The sequence below is a fragment of the Lutra lutra genome, chromosome 16, assembly GCF_902655055.1.
Source record: "Lutra lutra chromosome 16, mLutLut1.2, whole genome shotgun sequence".
Lineage (NCBI taxonomy): Eukaryota > Metazoa > Chordata > Mammalia > Carnivora > Mustelidae > Lutra > Lutra lutra.
The window spans coordinates 34097116-34118783 of NC_062293.1; the positions used below are offsets into that span (position 1 = coordinate 34097116).

At 37.1% G+C, this 21668-nt stretch overlaps 1 protein-coding gene and 1 pseudogene across 8 annotated transcripts in view; both read left to right on the top strand.

Annotated features, from left to right (window-relative positions):
* The window catches only part of VMP1 (vacuole membrane protein 1), a 138500-nt gene that overhangs the window by 39511 nt on the left and 77321 nt on the right, over positions 1-21668 (top strand). For all 8 annotated transcript variants that reach the window (XM_047706540.1, XM_047706539.1, XM_047706542.1 and 5 more), the window contains exon 6: positions 17192-17359. In XM_047706540.1, coding sequence (XP_047562496.1) covers positions 17192-17359 — 168 coding nt within the window. The remainder of the gene's footprint in view (positions 1-17191; positions 17360-21668) is intronic.
* LOC125086908 (transmembrane protein 256-like) lies at positions 19715-20474 on the top strand (annotated as a pseudogene).

Genomic DNA, 21668 nt, shown 5'->3' on the forward strand with positions numbered 1-21668 from the left:
ATCCCCACTCATGTGTTCACTCTCTCTCTCTCTCTTAAATAAATAAATCTTAAAAAAAAAAAAGAATTTTATAGTCCATTTGCCTACGTACATATGAGTAATGTCTGCTGTAGTTATTGTATTTTATTTTAAGTTTTATTTATTTAAGTAATCCCTACACCCCACATGGGACTCAAACTCATGACCTGGAGACCCAGAGTTGCATGCTTCTCCCAGCTGAGCCAGCCGGCACCCTTGCTATAGTTCTTTTAAATTGGCATCTAATTACTTCCTAAAATCAGAAATACTCATTTAGATAACATTCATTTTTCTGAAACTTTTTCAAACTAAGACTGCAAGCAAATGGGTTGTCTTATATATTCTCAAAAAAAAATTCTTTCATAAAATCATCATTAGTAGTTCAGTTTATTTCAGAAAGCTTGAACAGTTACTTAGTGCAAAACACTTTGAAATACTATGTGAATTACAAAAGGAACTGGATATATAGAGCAGAAGATATCTATTACATAAATAATTATGCTGCAGGATATTGTGGTAAGTACTCTAAGAGTGATATTCATAAATTGTTTGGGACCCCTAAAATAAGGAGAAATTCTCTTGGAGAAGGAGTAGGAAAAGTTTATGAAGATGGGTTTGTTGAGGAAAAGGCAGTGAATGCAAAGACTTGAAAGTAGGATATTTTGGAAATGGAGAGAAGACATAGGTTGGTGCCAAATTGTGAAAAGCTTTGAACATCAGACTAGGGAGTTTATGTGTTGTAAAGAGTTTTTCAGACAAGTTTTAACATGTGTTTTAGAAACATAACTCTGGGGACGCGTGGTCCCCAGCCACGTGGGTTAAGCCGCTGCCTTCGGCTCAGGTCATGATCCCCGGGTCCTGGGATCGAGTCCAGCATCAGGCTTCTTGCTCAGCCAGGAGCCTGCCTCTCTCTCCGCCTCTGCCTGCCTCTCTGCCTGCTTGTGTGCTCTCTCTTTCTGACAAATAAATAAATAAATAAAATCTTAAAAAAAAAAAAAAAAGAAGCATAACTCTGGCAGCAGTGCGGCGGGTAGATTTGGTGGGGAAGCAACTGAAAATGAGTCCTGTTAGAAGACAGCTGTCCAGGTGAGAGGTAGGAATTACCTGATTTAAAGCAGTGACCGTAGGAAGGGTTTCAAATTTGAGGGATTGGATTGTGTATGGAAGTGCAAGTAGCTGAAATAAGAAAACCTAATATGCTATAAAATAACAGAAACTAAAGTATGAGCTTCACTTCTAAACTATAAGCTCTTGGGACACCTGCATGGCTCAGTCGATTAAGTATCTTACTCTTAATTTCAGCTCAGGTCATGATCTCAGGATTGTGAGATCAAGCCTCACACTGGGCGTGGAGCCTGCTTAAGATTCTTTCTCTACCTCTGCCCCTTCCCCTCTAAAAAAACCCAAATATATACAATATAAGTTCTTTAAGGACGGGAATTTTTTCTACCCTGCTTATTGCTATATTCTGGTATCTAGAATAGTATCTGGTGCATACTAGGTGTTCAATAAATATATGTTGAATAAGTTAATAATAAAATAAAATATTTGAAAAATCCTGGGGGATGTGCAGAATAAGGCAGAATAATTGGACTTCCTTTATTGGCTGTCCCTAATGTCTGACTATTATGACTATTGATGAAAAATGACCTAATCTGTATATGGCTTTTTCTTACTTTGCATAACAGTTTTGTATTGAACATCACTACAGCCTCTTTATTTCCCCAGCAAATAAAACTACATTTACTCTCTGGTTTATAAACAGCACTGTACTATGTTCTTTGCATTAAATTTACTTAAATTTAGATAAACACTGGCACAATGAATGACTTAAAATGTGCTTTTGTTTTTCATTTAGTGTATATGAGCATGCTTATGATCTCTGGTATGTCTGTATAGTAAGGCATGTTATTTTTTCATATAAGAAAAGTATCCTTACTAAATAACAAATTAGAAATTAAGTAGCATTTGTAGGGGCACCTGGGTGGCTCAGTCAGGCTTTAGGCTCAGGTCATGATCCCAGGGTCCTAGGATCAGGCCCCAGATTGGGCTCCCCGCTCAGTGGGGAGCCTGCTTCTCCCTCTCCCTCTGCCTGCTACTTACCCTGCTTGTGCAGTCTTTCTCAGAAAAATAAACAAAATCCTTAAAAAAAAAAATTAAGGGAGCACCAATTTTATTTCTAATGCAGGCATTTTTTGTTCCTTTGTATAAAGATGAATTTTCCCTGACAAGTAGTGCAGGCTACTTACTTCATTCATTTACTTTATTCATGTTTTTTTAAAAGTAGATCAGATGTAAAAAGCCTTCTGTAGCTGGCAGATTTTTCTCAGATTGCGCCTTCTAAGCACTCTTCTCTTGGATATTCATTTTCAGAAATCCATTAACAAATCTATTTTAGTCTTAACAAGCACGTAGCGAGTTTCCTTGCAGAAGATTTAGAATATGAGTGATCCAGGAATGCTTATTTACTAGTGGAAATTATGCCCAGAGTAAAAACAAGTTAACCTCTTTGATGCATCTCTATTTGGATGAATCAAAATTTCCACCTTAATAATGGTCTGACCTAGGGCTAGACAGCTCACTGGTCAGCATTTTTTTTCTGCAAAGAGCCAGATAATAAATATCTTAGACCATATAGTCTCTTTTGCAACTCTTCAGATCTGTTATTGCAATGAGAAAGCACCCATGGATAGTGTGGAAAAGAATGAGACTGTTTTCTAATCAGCCTTTATTCACAAAAACAGGTGGCCTGACTACATTTGTTCTGCAGGCTATAGTTTGTTTAACCCTTGCTCTAACTCACAGGGTTAGTGACCTAGCCACCTTTTAAGGATTTTTTTACAAGACACATGCATTTACTCATCCTTTTGCCAAAAAAAAGAATCACCACTTCTCTCTTCCAGGTCATAATATTAGACTTAACATGGTGTTTTTATTTTTTTTTTTTTAAAGATTTTATTTATTTATTCGACAGAGAGAGATCACAAGTAGACGGAGAGGCAGGCAGAGAGAGAGACAGAGAGGGAAGCAGGCTCCCTGCTGAGCAGAGAGCCCGATGCGGGCCTCGATCCCAGGACCCTGAGATCATGACCTGAGCCGAAGGCAGCGGCTTAACCCACTGAGCCACCCAGGCGCCCAACATGGTGTTTTTAGAAGAGAATATAGTTGTGCAAATCTTTGAATGGTCTCAAAAACCATCAAGGGAAAATAAACTAACTTTGCGTGAAGAGGAAAGTGGGAAAATTTCTTTCAAATGATGTGCCTGATGACAGCAAGATTTAATTCTTATTTCATTTTGTAATCATTGATGTGTGCAATTATTAAATACTCGTTTTTCAACATTGCAGTCATTTTGAAAAGTAAGTAATTTATGGGTGAAGTTTAGATTGTTATAAACAATTGGGAAAACTGATGGGTTGTTTCAGTAGCCACTGTAGAATTACTTCCCATTACTAGAAAAATATGATTCATAATCCTGTAATCAACTAGGGTAACATAAACAGGAACTTTGGTACTTGATAATGAGAAATATATCCTAGACATGCTCCTTATATGCACGTACATTATTATTCACCATGTTACAAGACAAGCAGGTGATTAAAGAACCATTTATAAACTGTAAGTGCCATTTACGATTTATAAAGTCTATTGTGTTTAATAATAACAAAGAGAATGAGTCCTTTGGCAAGAATCAACGTCTCAGATAATGTGATATGTGAACAGTTTTGACACTAGGTGGAGCAGTTTGCTGGACAAAACCTTAACAAGCCTATCCCTTTCAAGTAAACCCAGCTCCTAGAAAATGAAGTCTAATGGAAACAATACCTATCAAGAATAATGATAAAAGGCATCCAAATATTGAGCTATTAAAGAGAAGGCTGAATATATTTTACAGATAACTTTGCCCTTTGGTGTGTCATGTGTGTGTGTGTGTGTGTGTGTGTGTGTGTGTGTATGTGTGTTTTAAGTTTTTATTTTATTTATTTGAGAGAACACCAGCAGGGGGAGGTGCAGAGGGACAAGCAGACTCCCTGCTGAGCAGGGGAACACAACCCGGGCTCTATCCTAGGACCCTGAGACCATGACCTGAGCTGAAGTCAGACACTTAACCAACAGAGTCACCCAGGTACCCCCTTTGTTGTATATATTTTAACCATCGAATTCCCTCACCTTTGGGGATCAGAATGAGAGAGATACTCACATATTGAAAGTATTAGAATTGCCCTGTCTAGATGCAGTTGGGATGTAGAAAAGCTTTGGAACAATTCATTCCAATGTGGACAAATCAGGTTTTATTAGAAGCTATAACATCAAGGCATTACAATCTGAATAGTATTAATGAATTATTTGTTTAATGTAACCATTGTAATAGAAAAAATATTTTTCTTTTTGTTATAAAATAGATATAAAGTTAATTATGAGATATTTGCCTTAGTATAAGATTTAGAGGCCTGTTTCTGCTTTAAAGTTTAGGATTATTTCATCACTGAAGTATGTGCTAAAAATTATACATTTAAAAAAATCTGACCTCTTAAAGCATTTTTTTTAAAGATTTTTTATTTATTTATTTATTTGACAGAGAGAGAGATCATAAGCAGGCAGAGAGGCAGGCAGAGAGAGAGGAGGAAGCAGGCTCCCTACTGAGCAGAGAGCCCGATGCGGGACTCGATCCCAGGACCCTGAGATCATGACCTGAGCCGAAGGCAGCGGCTTAACCCACTGAGCCACCCAGGCGCCCCCAAAAATCTGACCTCTTGATTGCTATTGAATATTTATAGAAACCTTCTGTATATAGCACCCTGTTTCCTTTAAGGAACAAGTACTTTATAGTACATACATAGTACTTGGTAGTGTGCTATTAAAAAGCTGTTTTTTTCCTTAAATGTAGACATTTTTTACACTTTATGACTGTTGGCTGTTTAATGCCTAAAGTAAATGTTACTTGGAAAACTACATGGGTATGGATTGAAATGAAATAGGGAAGTAGGTTCAGTAAAAGAAATATTATAGTAATATTACTGTAGTAATATAGAAATATTCATCATGCCATGTGGTAGAATAATTCTTCTAAAAAATTGTTAGCCCACCTCTTTACTTTTCTTCCTGCTTCACTTCTGATTATTGCTTCTTGCTCACCTGTCTTTCCCTCTGTAAGAAGAAAAAAAAACGGGAGACATTGGCAAAAGTAGGATTCTAGTATAACTTCATACTGCTCTGTATAGGTATAATGACTCTGTCTATAAGTATGCTGTGATTCAGGGCTCTTGTGGGAAAACCAAACAGGCCCTTCTTAGAAAAGGTCTGTGCTTTTTTTGATGATCAGTTCTTTTCCCTGCCTTTCCCCAAGGAATGATTCATCTATTAACTCTTACATCACCACATCAAACCAGGGTCTCCGGGAGATAGGGCCAGGTTTCCCAAAATAAAATGGGTATGCGTAGACTGGATAACTTCCTGCCCTTAAATCACTGTTTATTAATGTGTGCTTAAAAGAAAGGTGAGGAGATTTAGTTTAACTGAACTCTGCCGTATTGGGTATATATTTTAAACAATTTATGGTAACCTTTTTAAAGTTCTCTGTAAATATGTGGTCCACTTCTCCTGAACACTTAAATCAACTTTCTGATCAAAAATTGCTGGGACGCCTGGGTGGCTCAGTTGGTTGAGCAGCTGCCTTCGGCTCAGGTCATGATCCCGGCGTCCTGGGATCGAGTCCCACATCGGGCTCCTTGCTTGGCAGTGAGCCTGTTTCTCCCTCTGCTTCTGCCTGCCACTCTGTCTGCCTGTGCTCACTCTCGCTTCTCTCTCTATGACAAATAAATAAATAAAAAAAAATCTTAAAAAAAAAAATTGCTTAGGTTGGGGCACCTGGGTGGCTCAGTGGGTTAAAGCCTCTGCCTTCAGCTCAGGTCATGATCTTTAGGGTCCTGGAATCGAGCCCCGTATCGGGCTCTCTGCTCAGCAGAGAGCCTGCTTCTTCCTCTCTCTCTCTGCCTGCCTCCCTGCCTACTTGTGATTTCTCTCTCTCTGCCAAATAAATAAATAAAATCTTTTTAAAAAATTGCTTAGGTTTAGAAAAGAAAAGTAAAACATGTCTAGGGGCATGGGGCTGGCTCAGTGGGTGGAGTATGCAACTCTTGATCTTAGAGTGGTGAGTTTGAGCCCCACATTGGGAGTAGAGATTATGTAAAAATAAAATCTTTTAAAAAAAAGGAAACATATCTTATGGATTATTTCAGTATAATAAAAGTGACTTCAACAGCATGTCCTTATAACTTGGGGTCTTGAACTATAGAATTTACTATACATTTTTTTGTTTTGGTTAGCAGTTTTATACTTACCGTAACACTTTTTTGCTTTAGAATGTCATATAGGGACACCTGGGTGGCTCGGTCAGTTGGGCATCTGACTCTTGGTTTCAGCTTGGTCATGATCTTGGGGTGGGATCAAGCCCCATGCTCAGCCAGGAGTCTGCTTGAAAATTCTCTCCCTCTACCCCTTCCTCCAGTTGTGCACACGCAGGCACTCTGTCTAAAATAAATAAAAAACCTTTTTAAAAAAAAGAATCTCCTATATTCTTGCTGTTACCTAAGGTGTGAAGGCATTATTACTATTATTATTTCTACTATGACTACTAATAGGCTTTTCATCAAATGAGGAATGTGAGATAGAAGTCTGATTATATCCAGTAAGTTACTAGCATTTTCAGAAAACAAACCCACATTAATGCCCAAATTACTGCTTGGGCATTAGTGATGCTGCATTATAGAGAGGGACCAGAGCCTTAATTTGTAAACTTGGGACCTTCCTCACAAAAATAATATAAAGACTAGTTAAACTTTTTTTGTGCCCATTTAGAATTAATAGTTATATGCTCTAGCCTTCTAGAATGATTTGCTGTACACCATAACCTTAAGTAAGTTGTTTTCTGACTATGATGAGAAAAGCAATAATTAAAAGAATTTGAGAAGTAGAATTCCTGTTTACAAAGGCATTTTTGAAGTCCCCTAAACGTTGGACTTAAAGAAAACAAAGGTTTTGCAAGTTGTACAGACAACCATTTGTCATCTCCTTTCATTTATTTATCACCCAGATATTCCTAATGAATCACATTCCAGACTAACCACTGACTCCTTTTGTTCCTTAGTGAAGGAGTGTGGCAAACAAATGTTTTCCCAGTGAATCAGCACAGGATTCTTGATTTTATTACCTTTGCCCTAAAGTTTCCAGACAAAACTAATTGGAAGTTTTGCCTTTGGGATCTCACTTGACTTCTGTGTATGGATGATGGATTAGGCTATGAATTGACATTACAGATGTTGTACAAACAACTCTAGTCTTGAGGAATGTTTTATCAGTTCTAAGGGAGCTGCCTAAGGTGAAGAATGTCTGTCTGTCCCCTTATCTTCCCTACAGAAACTCTTGCATACACATACTGCACTTTTTTTTAAACATTTAATTTTCTTTTAAGATTTTTATTATTTATTTGACAGACAGAGATCACAAGTAGGCAGAGAGAGAGAGGAGGAAGCAGGCGCCCCGCTGAGCAGAGAGCCCGATGCGGGGCTCGATCCCAGGACCCTGGGATCATGACCTGAGCCAAAGGCAGAGGCTTTAACCCACTGAGCTACCTAGGCGCCCCACATACTGCACTTTTTTAATGTGATATCATATTCTTCATCTTGGTCGATAAAGAGTTATGCCTGAATAGGCTAACAATTAACTGATATGACCATTTTAGGTATTCCCGTTTTAAAAAATGGCTCTGCAAGAAACAGAGCCCTCCCCCTACCCCCTGGGCGCCTGGGCAGCTCAGTGGGTTAAAACCTCTGCCTTTGGCTCAGGTCATGATCCCAGGGTTCTGGGATCGGGCCCCACATCAGGCTCTCTGCTCCCCGGGAAGCCTGCTTCCTCCTCTCTCTCTCTCTGCCGGCCTCGCTGCCTACTTGTGATCTCTGTCAAATAAATAAATAAAATCTTAAAAAAAAAAAAAGAAACAAAGGACCCCAAGTAAATCCAACAGTTAAGTTCAAAAGCAGAAAACATTTTTTTTAAATGAAGCAGCAGTGTACATACAAGTTTGTCATTTTACTAATGTAATTTTTTTCAGGGGTTAGCGTGAATATCTCACACCCTTCCTGCAAAAACCCTAATTTGTGTTTGCAGTACCAAGACTTCATTCTCGGGGCTTTAATAATTTGTCCAGAGCTTTCGGTTTATTACTATCCCTGAAGTTAGAGTACAAATTGACCTCATAGAAGTATTTCTGTTAAATCTTTTTCAATCACTAAAACTTCCTTTTATACACTACTCATAAAAGAGTTTACATTGTAGAAGTATAACTTAAATCTTAAGAATATTTTAAAGGTTAAAACACTTTTTCCACAAATACCTATATCTGCTCTTATAAGAAATTTTACCCCCAAATTAACTATGATTTTGCTCTCACCCAGACATACTATTCCCTGGCCAACCAAACATCATTTATCCTGAACAAGGCAAAGTATTCCATGGTCAAAACTTTGGAAAATATAATGTCATACATCTCATGAGACTTAGATATATGAGGTTTTGAACTGAAGCAAAACCAGATGTCTGATATGTCACAAATAGCTGGACTATCTTAATGAGGTGACTTCACTTAGAATGACTATACTGAATTACTTAAAAACAATACAAAACTAAAACTTGCCTCTTTGATGAGAGTATAACTTTTCATTGCAATCTTAAAATTTAACCTCCTTATCATTGACAGGAACTTCTATTGACATTAATTAGGAACTCTTGGGGGTTAGGAGTACAGTTAGTGAATGTTACTTATGACTTGATCTCTAGGGAATTTATAGACCTTCATCTGACAGAGAATAACAACCTGGGCTAGATGTAGCTGTTTAGCTTCCTTTGATTACCACTTCATAGGTTAAAGGCTGCTGACCTTAACTGGAGATAATAACCATCAAGAACCTTCACTTGCCACTTTTCCTTAGGTAGTGCTCCTTGTATCTTTACCTTTCTGCATGGCACTTTCTTTTAAATGCATTGAGATTCATTTTGTATCACATCATATGGTCTATCTTGATGAGTGTTTCATGTGTTCCTGAAAAGAATATGGGTTTAGCTATTGTTGGGTGGAGTGTTCCATATTGTTCAAGTGTTCTGTAGCCATACTAGTTGTCAATTTAATTGTTCTATCAACTACTAAAAGAAGGATATTGAAATTTCCAGCTGTAATTGGAGATGTTTATTTATCCTTTCAGTTCCGTCAGTTTTTGCTCTATGTATTTTACACTCTGTTATCAAGTGCCTGCACACTTAGGATTGTTCTGACTTCCTGAGAATTAGTGTTTTTATCATTATGAAATGTCATTATTGATCCTCTAGTAATATGCCCTGTACTCAAGCCTACTTTATCTGATATTAATATGGCCACTGCATATTTTTTATTATTTTAAATGGGTTATCTTTTTTTCATCCCTTTACTTTTACTTTTGGGTCTCAATGTGTAAAATGGGCTTCTTATAGATGGCATGTACTGAGGTCTTGTTTTTAATGCAGTCTGACACTCTCTGCCCTTCATTTGTATGTTTGGTACATTTATAGTTAATGTAGTTATCAATGTGACTGGGTTTAAATGTATCCTCAAACTCTTTGTCCTACCTATTTCATATTCTTCTTTTTCTATCTTTTTTTTGGACTGAACATTTTTTTTAGTATATATAACTGCTTTGCAATAGTATATTCTCTTTTCTCCTTCCCATACTATATGGTGGTGTTATCATATATTTTACTTTTACATATGCTGTGGTTTTTACTTTAGACAGCTAGATATTTTTGAAGAGATTTTTAATGAGGAAGAAAGGTCTTGTATTATTTCCAGTACTTACTCCTTTGTTTACATTAAAATTTTCATCTGGTAGAACAAATTTTTTTGGCTTTTGTTTGTCTGAAAATGTTTTTATGTTACTTTCTTTTTTGAAATATATTTTCCCAGGATTCTAGATTTTTTTTTCCCTTTTCAGCACTTCAAAGAAATAATTCCGTTGTCTTAGGTTTGCATTATTCTGACTAGAAGTCTTATCTGTATTTCCCTGTAGATAATTTATCTTCATCCCTCAGATTGCTTTTAAGATTTTCTCAGCATTATTGAGTTATAACAATTTGATTATATTTTGATTATGATGATTTTCAGTGATTTAAGTTTTAATTTGTTTGTATTTATCTTGACTGAGGGTTGTTGAGTTTCTTAGATTTGTGAGTTGGTGTTTTTCTGCACACACTCCTCCCCACCAACACACACTTTTCTCCTCTCTTTTTTAGAATTCCAATTACATGTACACTAGACTGGTTGGTATTATTCCATGGGTTACTGAGGTTTATTTCTTTCATGGCCTTTATTCTCTATATCATTTAGTTTAGATACTTTTTTATTCTCCTATCTTCAAGTTCTCTAATATTTTCTTCTGCAGTCCTCTAATGTATTGGTAATCTAGCCAATGAATTTTTCTATACGGGTGTTTTATTTTCAGCCCTAGAAGTCTCTCTCTCTCTCTCTTTTTTTTTTAAGATTTTATTTATTTATTTGACAGATAGCACAAGTAGGGGGAGCAGCAGAGGGAGAGGGAGAAGCAGGTTCTCTATGGAGCAGGGAGCCCAACATGGAGCTTGATCCCAGGATTCTGGGATCATGACCTGAGCTGAAGACAAAGAAATGCCTAACCGACTGACCCAACCAGGCACCCCTAGAAGTTCCATTTTTTATAATTTCATTTCTTTCCTCATGTGTTTATGTTTTCCTTTAAATCAGGTATCAACAAACTTTTTCTGTAAAAGGCCATATTTTCAATATTTTAGACTTCGTGAACTATAGTGTCTTTCAGAGCTGTTCAGTTTTGCCAGTATTAGCCAGACACGATTTGTAAATGAATGCACATGGCTGTATTCTTTGAACTTCATAAAACTATTGTGGGTCAGATTTGGTCTGTATTTGAAGTTTGCCAATTGCTGCTTTAAATCCTTGAACATATTTATATTTACTGTTTTTAGGTTCTTGTCTGCTAATTCCATTATCTCTGACGTTTCTGTTTCTGTTGACTAATGTTTCTTCCAGTTATGGGTCATATTTTCATGCTTCACAGATCTAGTTGTTTCTTAATAGATGCTGGACATGTATTATATTGCTGATTATGTGGATTTTGTTGTCTTCCTCTACAGAGCATCAATTTTTTTGTTTTGGTGAGCAGTTAAGTTACTGTGGATCGGCTTGACCTTTTTAAGGGTTTTTATTTTTTTTTAAAGATTTTATTTATTTATTTGACAGACAGAAATCACAAGTAGGCAGTGAGGCAGGCAGAGGTAGGGAGGGGGTGGGGGGGGAAGCAGGCTCCCTGCTGAGCAGAGAGCCTGAGGAGGGGCCCTGGGATCATGACCTGAGCCCAAGGCAGGGGCTTTAACCCACTGAGCCACCCACGCGCCCCTGTTTAAGGGTTTATAAAAAACATGTTATGGCTATCTGGAGTAACTGTTACTCTAGGCTCTTTCTAAGGTCTTCCCTGAATGCTGTCTCTCCACTTTAGCTGGTTAAAGTACAAGTGTTTCCTAGTTCTGTGTGAACTCCAAGAATTGTTTAGCTTACAACTCCATGTTAGTTGTTTTCCCATTGCTTCTATTTTGCTAGCCTAATGGAATCTCACCCTTGCCTGCAATGCAGCTTTTTATGTTAAAATCTCAAGGGGACCTTGTGCGTGTTTCTAGAGTTCTTTCTCTGCATTTCTCCCTCTTCATTAGTATTCTGTCCCACAGATTTCAGCTATTCAGCCTCCCTAAACTCAGGTTTGCTTCTGAACTCAGCAAGACCACCATGGTTTGTTTGTTTATTTATTATTTTTAGTAATCTCTATAGCCATTGTGGGGCTCAGACTCACAATCCCGAGAGCAAGAGTTCATGCTCTTCAGACTGAGCCAGCCAGGTGCCCCAAGACCACCTTGCTTTGCTTGGGTTCTTTCTCTTTGGATTTTGCTATAGACATGAAATGTGTCTACAAATGAAAAGCCAGAGTCATCATAGGGTTTCTTCATTGTATCCCTTCTCTTAGCAGTCAGAAATCATGTACTGCCTGTGATACAATGCCTGAAAAGAATTGCTCCATATGCTTTGTGCAGTTTTCGAGATTACTAAAGATGTAAAAGTCTGTACCACTTACTTCATGATCTGATTCAGAAACCCTCTAACCAAAGGCCAGGACCTCTAACCCATATATATCAATATCTGCATACTCACAGGACAGCGTAACCTCCTGCTTAGTACATTGTGAGGTTTTTTTATATATTTCATGGTGGTTCTGTCCAGACAGCCTTTTCTGTTTATACAGTAGCTGTTTGTCTTTATCCCTTGTTTTTTTCATTTAGTATAGTTAAAATGTGATTCTTTAATATTTGATACATTGCAGTGGGACTTGTTTTGAAAATAAACTTAAGAGGTAGATTGAGTATGTGTAACCTTTAAAAATTATTTTAATTAACCATTTTTTAGTTTTGGCGTTTGTATTTTTTTCTGTAAACATATTTATTTCAGTCAACTCAGTTACATTTAGGAACCATCAGCCTATAAAATTGAAAAGAACTTGTGAGGTTTCTTATAGTTAGCATAGTTTAAACTAAATGGTCAAGGTACAGGCTAAACAGCCTCTTGAGAATGAACAAAGGATAAGAAGCTGAGTTATTTGTGTCTGTTTTGCTGGGAACCACCACATCTGCTCTAAGGCTGAGTAATCATGACTTATTAATGTGGTTATGGAAAGTATATATCGGTTTAGTTGTGTGAGTGAACTGTCCTTTCTTTAGGGAAAAAATTCTCATCAGATTGCTGAAATTTTCCCTTTTTAGAATTATTTAAAATTGAAACTATGAATACGTCTTTTATCTTGGATAATGTGTTTGATCTGTTGAAGTACATATTTTGTCTGTATTTCTAGAATAGAAATGTAGTTTTTTCTTTCCTTTGTATCGCAGAAATCTTAGTTTAGCATCCAGGACCGTTTAATTTTGTTCATTGAGAGTTCATTTCTAGAGTTGAGTGGCAAAGTGTTCCTACATTTTACAGGGGTCAATTATGTGGGGCTATTGTGGACAAACCCTTGAATTTCTTCTTATTTACTGGTATCACATTTTTCTTTCATGTTTTCAAATATTACAGGTGGACACTACAGTGTTTTTTTTAATTGCATCTGATACTTAGCTATGTGTGGAGTAAGAAATTTTTCACCTAATTCAATTATTCTGAATTCCACAAACTTTAAACTTGTTTTTTTTTAAAGAATCACAAAGTAATAATTTCCCCCCAATTGTGAAATCTCTTATGCATATAGTATTCAAAGAAGTTGTGAATTTCATGGTTAATCATAATTTTTAAGGAAAAGTGACTAAGAAAAAACGACTGATCAAAAGCACTTATGTAATTATTTTTTAAATGTAAATATTGCTATTTATGGATTTCTGTGAATTAAAATTCAAGGAAAAGAGGAATAGACTAAAAATTCACATAGAATTTGTTGGTCCAGAAAAAAAAGCAATAATTTTTTTTAAAATATTTTATTTATTTATTTGTGAGTGAGAGAGAGCCTCATGAGCATTGGTAGAAGGAGAAGCAGACTCCTGCTGAACAGAGACCCCCAACTCAATCCCAGGAGCCCAGGATTATGACCTGCGCCTAAGGCAGACACTTAACCTACTGAGCCACCCAGACACCCAAAAAACTAATAATTTATTAACTCAGTACTAAGCGTAGAACTTCGTTTTTTGGATTTTATGTGAACACACAGTGCCGGTTGCATATAGGGAGAAACATAGCTCAGATTTATGAATATATTTTTCCTATTAACATGCAACAGAAAGTTTTGTTTTAAATCACATTTTATGGTTTTTTTTTTAAAGATTTTATTTATTTATTTGACAGAAGGAGAGAGACAGCAAGAGAGGGAATACAAGCAGTGGGGAGTGGGAAAGGGAGAAGCAAGCCTCCCTTGGAGCAGGGATCCCGATGTGCGGCTCGATCCTAGGACCCTGGAATCATGACCTGAGCAGAAGGCAGATGCTTAATGAATGAGCCACCCAGGCACCCCAAGATTTTATTTATGTATTTGAGAGAGACAGTGATAGCGACAGAGATAGAGCACAGGCGGGGAGAGGGGCAGAGGAAGGGGGACAAGCAGACTCCCCGCTGAGCAGGGAGCCCAACTTGGGGCTCGATCCCAGACCCTGGGATCATGACCTGAGCCAAAAGCAGATGCTTAACGGACTGAGCCACCCAGGTGCCTCTAAACCACACATTCTTTTACCTTATGATTTAAAAAGCCTCTTTTATATACAGTGACCTCTTACTGTATGTGTATGTGTATAGAGAGAGCAAAAGAAAATAAAATTATGTGTACTTTTTATATATATAACATAAGTTCAGATTATATTTATAACATTATATAACTTAAAATTTTAATATTATCTTACAAAATTTTATTCTACAAATATAGTATTTTTCTTCATAATAACTAATGGCTAGTACATTTTGAGGGCTTAGTCTAAGCTAAGTACTTTATATGAGTTACTGACTTAAACCTTACAATATCCCCAGAATGTAGATTCTGAAGATATTTGATGATTTCCATTTTATAGATTAGGAGAGCAAGACTCAGAAAGTAAGTGGCAGAGGCCAGAACCTGAACCAGAACATCTGGCTCCAGAAGTTATGGTATGGCTCTGCAGAGTGCTTTTTTTTTTTTTTTTTTTTTTTTTAAAGATTTTATTTATTTATTTGACAGAAATCACAAGTAAGCAGAGAGGCTCCCTGCTGAGCAGAAAGCCCGATGCGGGGCTCGAACCCAGGACCTGGGATCATGACCTGAGCCGAAGGCAGCGGCTTAACCCACTGAGCCACCCAGGCGCCCCTCTGCAGAGTGCTTTATCCTGTGTGTTAATGCAACATGTTCAAGGATGTCCAGGGTTTAGCTCTGACACCTCACGAGAACTTTGGAAATTATTCTTAGTTTTTATTGACATATTTGATTAAATTTGGAGTTTTTTAATTTTGGAGCTGGATAAAACTGTGAGTCTAATTCTTTTGCCTTGCTGAAGAGTAGACTGAGGCCTGGAAAGGTTAAGTGACTTTGTCCAAGATGGTTTAACTTCTGACGCTTAATTTACTGTTCTCCCAATGGTTCCTAAACCTAGCCTATTAGAACCTAGCCTATTTGAAATTCTAAAGGAGCTTGTTTAAAACATTCAAATTTCCATCCCCACCTACTGAATAAATCTATGCTTAGGGGATCCAGGAATTTGTATATTTTTTAAAAGATTTTTATTTATTTATTTGAGAGAGAGAAAATATGAACGGAAGAGGGGCAGAGAGAGAAACTGACTCCTTGCTAAGCAGGGAGCCTGATGTGGAGCTCAGTCCCAGCACCCAGGATCATGACCTGAGCCGAAGGCAGACACTTAACCAACTGAGCCACCCAGGAGCCCCGGAAATTTATATTTTTAGTAAACCCCCTACTTGGTTCTTATGCAGACCCCTCACCTTGGCATACATGTGCACTTGAGAACGATTGTGTTTAAGCCCTTATCACACATCTAATATTAATCCATTTTAACCGGTGCGATTATTATTAATTTTTGTAATGTTTTAAAGAAAAGGTACGCAGCGACACAAAAGCTTCCATGGAAAAACTTGCTTTAAAAGAAAAGCTCAGGGCACCTGGCTCAGTCAGTAAGTGTCTGTCTTCGGCTCAGGTCAGGGTCTCAGTGTCTTGGGATTGAGTCCGGCATTGGGCTCTCTGCTCAGAAGGGAGTCCGCTTCTCCCTCTACCTCTCCCCACTGCTCATGATCTCTCTCTTTCTCACACACACACTCTCTTTCAAATAAATAAAATCTTAAAAAAAAAAAAAAGAAAGGAAAAATTCACTGATACAACACTTTCATTTTGTTTTAGCTCTGTTATCTTTGGGGAAGGTAAGTGAGGTAGTTACTTCACCAGCTATTTTTAAGTAAAGACAAAAGGTGGTATTCTCAAATTATGCCTAAAAGAAGAGGGCACAAAAAGTTTTTATCACAGGCTATAACATTCTTGCAAATGAGAATATAGATAAAATCAGAATAAAGCCAGAAATCATGGTTTCTAGGGTCTGGTGTTGGGGAGGAGATTGATTACAAAAGGACACCAGGGAATTTTTTTTTTTTTAAGATTTTTTTTTTTATTTATTTGATAGAGAAAGATCACAAGTGGGCAGAGAGGCAGGCAGAGGGAGAGGGGGAAACAGGCTCCCTGCTGAGCAGACAGCCTGATGCAATCCAATGCCACAGAGCCACAGAGCTGAGACCCTGAGACCATGACCTGAGCCGACAGAAGCTTAACCCACTGAGCCACCCGGGTGCCCCAACACCAGGGAATTTTTTTGTAGCTATGGGAATGTTCTATATCTTGATTGGTTGTGGTTATACAGTTGAATATATTTGTCAAAATTCTTTGAACTACAGACATAAAAACAGTGACTCTTACTCTATGTAAATTATACCTCAGTAAATCTGAATTTTTAAAAAAAAAGCCAGGAAGGAGTTCTGAGCAGTATTATATTTTCAGATTACCAACTGCAACTTGAAATATTTAGTTAGATCAATTCTTGTTCTTTAAAAGCTAAGATTTTTGGGATGCCTGGGTGGCTCAGTAGGTTAATCATCTGCCTTTGGCTCAGGTCATGATCGCAGGGTCCTAGGATCGAGTCCCACATCAGGCTTCTTGCTCAGTGGGGAACCTGCTTCTCCCTCTGCCTCCTGCTCCCCCTGTTCATGCTCTCTCTTTTTCTCCCTCTCTCTCTGACAAATAAATCTTTAAAAAAAAAAATAAATAAAAGCTAAGATTTTGGGGGGTGCCTATGTATCTCAGTTGGTTAAACATCTGACTCTTGATTTCAGCTCAGGTCATGATCTCACAGTCGTGAGATTGATCCCCATGTTGCTTAAGATTCTCTCTCTCCCTCTCCCTATGCCCCCCTGCCATAAAAATAAATAAATAAAAGCTAAGATTTTTCTATTTACATGCAGTAATTAAGGTACTGTTAAAATGACGTGTGTTGATAATTCCTTTTGCCTTAATATACTCATCAGAGGTTTCTCATATTTGTTTTATAGGGTCCACATATAGCTTCAGTTACATTAGCTGCTTATGAATGCAATTCAGTTAATTTCCCTGAACCACCCTATCCTGATCAGATTATTTGTCCAGATGAAGAGGGCATTGAAGGAACCATTTCTTTGTGGAGCATCATCTCAAAAGTTAGGATTGAGGCCTGCATGTGGGTAAGATGTTCATTTTCATCTTTGTCTAAAATTAACCTCACTATCTTGATAACTTTGTTATAGTTCATTGAAATTGAGTACAAATATGTATCTACTTAGCAAGTCAGTAGATAAATTAATTCATGTAGCCACCGGTTATCCATTTCTAAGAAAAACCCTTTAGAGATTCCCCTATTCATGAATGACATTCAGAAGGAAGTCATGAAGCCATAGGTACCACAAAGCAATGGATGCCAAGTAGACAACAGGAGGGAAAAGGAGTACAGATAATCCAACTGTACTATTTTGCAAAATTTTACCAGTGTTTATAAATTTGATAAACACATAGCAAGTGGTTATGTATCAGACCCACACTAGTAAACATTATGTCTCTCTCTTATATTCAGATACTGTGTTTACTCTTAGAAGGCTTATTTCATTTTCTGAGTTGTTAATGATACTGAAGTAAGGTCAGATATTTCTTAATAAGCCTAACTGTTGTAGTAAAGTATCAGACTATATGGCTGTTGTCTGTGGTGAGCTTACTTTCAGTTGTACCAATTTTTTTTTGTTTGTTTGCTTAAGTACATTTTGGGAAGCTTTTGGACTGTATGTTCAATGGCAGATTATTTTAATCTATACAAAGCATTCTTTTTTTTTCATTATGCCAAATTCACTCAAGTGGTTTTTTTGTTTTTTTTTTTTAAGATTTTATTTATTTATTTGACAGAAAGAGAGACCACAAGTAGGCAGAGAGACAGGCAGAGAGAGAGGAAGGGAAGGGGGTTCCCTGCAGAGCAGAGAGCCCGATGCGGGACTGGATCCCAGGACCCTGGGATCATGACCTGAGCCAAGGGCAGAGACTTTAACCCACTGAGCCACCCAGGCACCCCTCAAGTGTGTATTATTGAGGAATAGTTCCTTTGCTAAAGACTTCCTGTTATCATTTGAATATTTTTTTATTGTTTGGACTCATTAAGTTATGTTCCCTTTAACTATTTTCCCCTGACAGTGTCTTATAAAATAAACATATGGAACAGATCACTTAAAAATCTTAACTAAAATGAACATGAATACCATACCCACAGAAGAGGCAGAGTTTTCAAATACATTATGTTTAAATGTTAGTGAGTATTTTGGGTGTGGGTTTTTTTTTTTTTTCAAACTATTGTCTTTGTTTTTAGTCTAAGTTATTTGTCTGTTACAGTATATATACTATAACCTAGTATGTTATATTTTAAAAGAATTACAAAGGAAATGCCATATATTGAATTTGTTGAATATGAAAGACAGGAAAACTTGTCATACTTCCTGTTACTCTTTTATAAATACTGGAAACAAATTCATTGTACTAGTTGTATATGTTTTATAAATTTGACCGCATTAGTCTTTTGATGAAAAATATTATTAAAATAACAGAAGATACTTGGAACATGCTAGAAAGAGACCATGTGTATAGATTTTGGTTTTTAGTTTTGCTTTTGTTCTTTGAGAAATGATTTACATGGCTGGATTAACACTAATGCCAACAAAGAAAAACTTCCATTGCAGCTGGCAGTGATAATTGCCTCCTCTAACTCCTATAGTTCATATTGTCTGAATGCTCATTTGGCTTGGCTCCATGCATCTCTTAAATTAGTTAATTTGGCTGGTATAGTGGCTTACTTTCTCAAATTTTATGCTCCTAAAAAATATAGACTGTACCTTAAATTTCTTATCCTCATAGCAATCAGCATTGGGCATTGCACATTGCTACTCATGTTTCCTCCTTTGAAATTATTTGTCATGTATAAAGTATAGCACATATCAAGTTATGTTTAAATTGATTCCTTTTGTTCTCAACATTTATATGGATAGCTGGGAAAACAATATTCACATGCAAAAGAATGAATTTGGACCCTTCCTTATGCCGAATGTAAAAATTGACTCAAATTACATCAAAGGCCTAAACTTATGAACTGAAACTATAAAACTCTTAGAGGAAAATGTAGAGACAAATCTGCATGATGTCAGATTTGGCAGTGGTTTCTTAAATATGACACCAAAAGTATAGGCAACACAAAGAAAACTTGATGAATTGAACTTCACTAAAATTAAAATCTTTTCTACATCAAAGAACACTAATAATAGAGTGAAAAGACAACCCACAGAATGGGAGGAGATGTTCATAAATCATTATCTGATAAAGGTTTAATATCCAGAATGTTTGAAGAACTTCCACAACTCAACAACAAAAGACAAACAACCCAGTTAAAAAATGGGCAAAGAACTTAACTTGACTTTTCTCCAAAGAAGATATACAAATGGCCAGTAAGTGCACAGATTCTCGACATCATTTAGTCATTGGGGAAGTGCAGATCCAAGCCACAAGGAAATATCCCTTTATACACACTAGGATGGCTGTTATTTTTTTTAAAAGAAAACAAGTGTTAGGATGTGGAAAAATTGGAATTCTTATAGAGTCTTGATGAGAATGTAAAGTGATTCAGCTGCTGGGGAAAAGAGTTCTGTGGATTTTCAAAAACTTAAACAGAATTACCATATGACCCTCCTCTAATTCCACTCCTACATAATTACCCACAAAGAATTGAAAACTGGGACTCAGGTGTAAATACAGATACTTGTACTTCACTGTTAAGCAGCATTATTCACATTTTCAGAAAGGTGGGAACAACCCAGTGTCCCTCAGCAGATAAGTGGATAAACAAAATGTATGTGACCATCCACTGCCATGGCCAGGCCAGGGGCTGCTTTCTACCAATTAGGCGTCTTGTCCAGAGCCGGGGCCTTAGGCTTGGTCCCCTGTGGGATGCACGGTACTATTTCCGAATACCTATAGGAAGAAGCTCTTTGACAAGACCAACAAACACCAGTTCTTACACAGCCTGACCCTATTACGGGTGCCCCCATTGCCAGAAAGTCCCTCTGGACCAGGTTACTGCTAGCCTCCAGAACCACCTTATTCTGCACATGCTTTTACTACCAGACTCTGGAGACCCCAGCATCCAGACTTTAGTCCCTGTAAGAGGGAGTCTGCTAATCTTGGGCTGACTAGCCTTGGCTCTTTGAGCATCCTTCATTTGATTTCTGGGTCCTTCTTTAAGAGTTGGAGCAGGGAGGGGATTAAAAGAGAAAGCAAAAAAAACCCCCCAAAACCCCACTTTTTTTTGTAGTATATACATATAGTGGAATATTATTCATCCATAAAAAGGAATGAAGCTCTGGTTCGTGCCACAATACAGATGAACCTTGAAAACATTATATTGAATGAAATAAGTCATTCCATAGAAAGAATATTGTATGATTCCACTTATGTGAATTGTCAGAAGATTCAAATTCATAGAGACAAGAAGTAGATTCGAAGTTATCAGAGTTGTGAGGAATGAGAAGTTAATGCTTAATAGGTACAGAGTTTCCATTTGGGTGATGAAAAATATTGGAAATAGATAGTGATGAGGGCTGCACAATATTGTGAATGCAACTAGTACCACTTAGTTTTATATTTTAAAATGGTTAAATGAGATACAGTCATAAAAAGTTCATGCTACTGAGGTTGAGAAACCTAATTTAGAATGTGTTGACCTTGGGGCACCTGGGTGGCTCAGTGGGTTAATCCTCTGCCTTCAGCTCGGGTCAAAATCCCAGGGTCCTGGGATGGAGCCCCGCATCAGGCTCTCTGCTCAGCAGGGAGCCTGCCTCCACCTCTCTCTCTGCCTGCCTCTCTGCCTAATTGTGATCTCTCTGTCAAATAAATAAATTTTAAAAAAATCTTAAAAAAAAAAAAGAATGTGTTGACCTTGATTCTTAGAGTTTACCCTTTCACAAATGTCCCATTTATGTTCATATGTTTTTTTCAAGAGAATGTCTTGCTTGATTAAAAACTTATATCTTATTTGAAATTTTCATCTGATTTGTACTTAGCAAAGTAAAATGTCTTTACAGACTTCACTATCATCATAAATGTACTGAATCAGTAAAACTATTAAAATACAAAATACTTTCAATTATAACATAAAGATCAGGGTTACCTTCAGTTTCAACTTGTTCATATGGGTCTTAGGAGCACGCTAAAATGAATTGTTTGATATTGTTGATCATTAGTTACTCTTTTTCATTTGCACCTTTTGATCTTCCACAATTTGGCTGTATCACCAATGCAAGGCTTCACAAATTTTTTTACTCATGAATTCCAGTAATAGTTATGTGTCCAAGCACTGGAGATTCAGAGTGAGCAAAACTGAAGTCTCTACCCTCATTCTAGTGAGGGAAATAATTATCATGAAAAAAATGTATAAGTAAATATTGTGGAAAAATTGCATATAAAAATGTG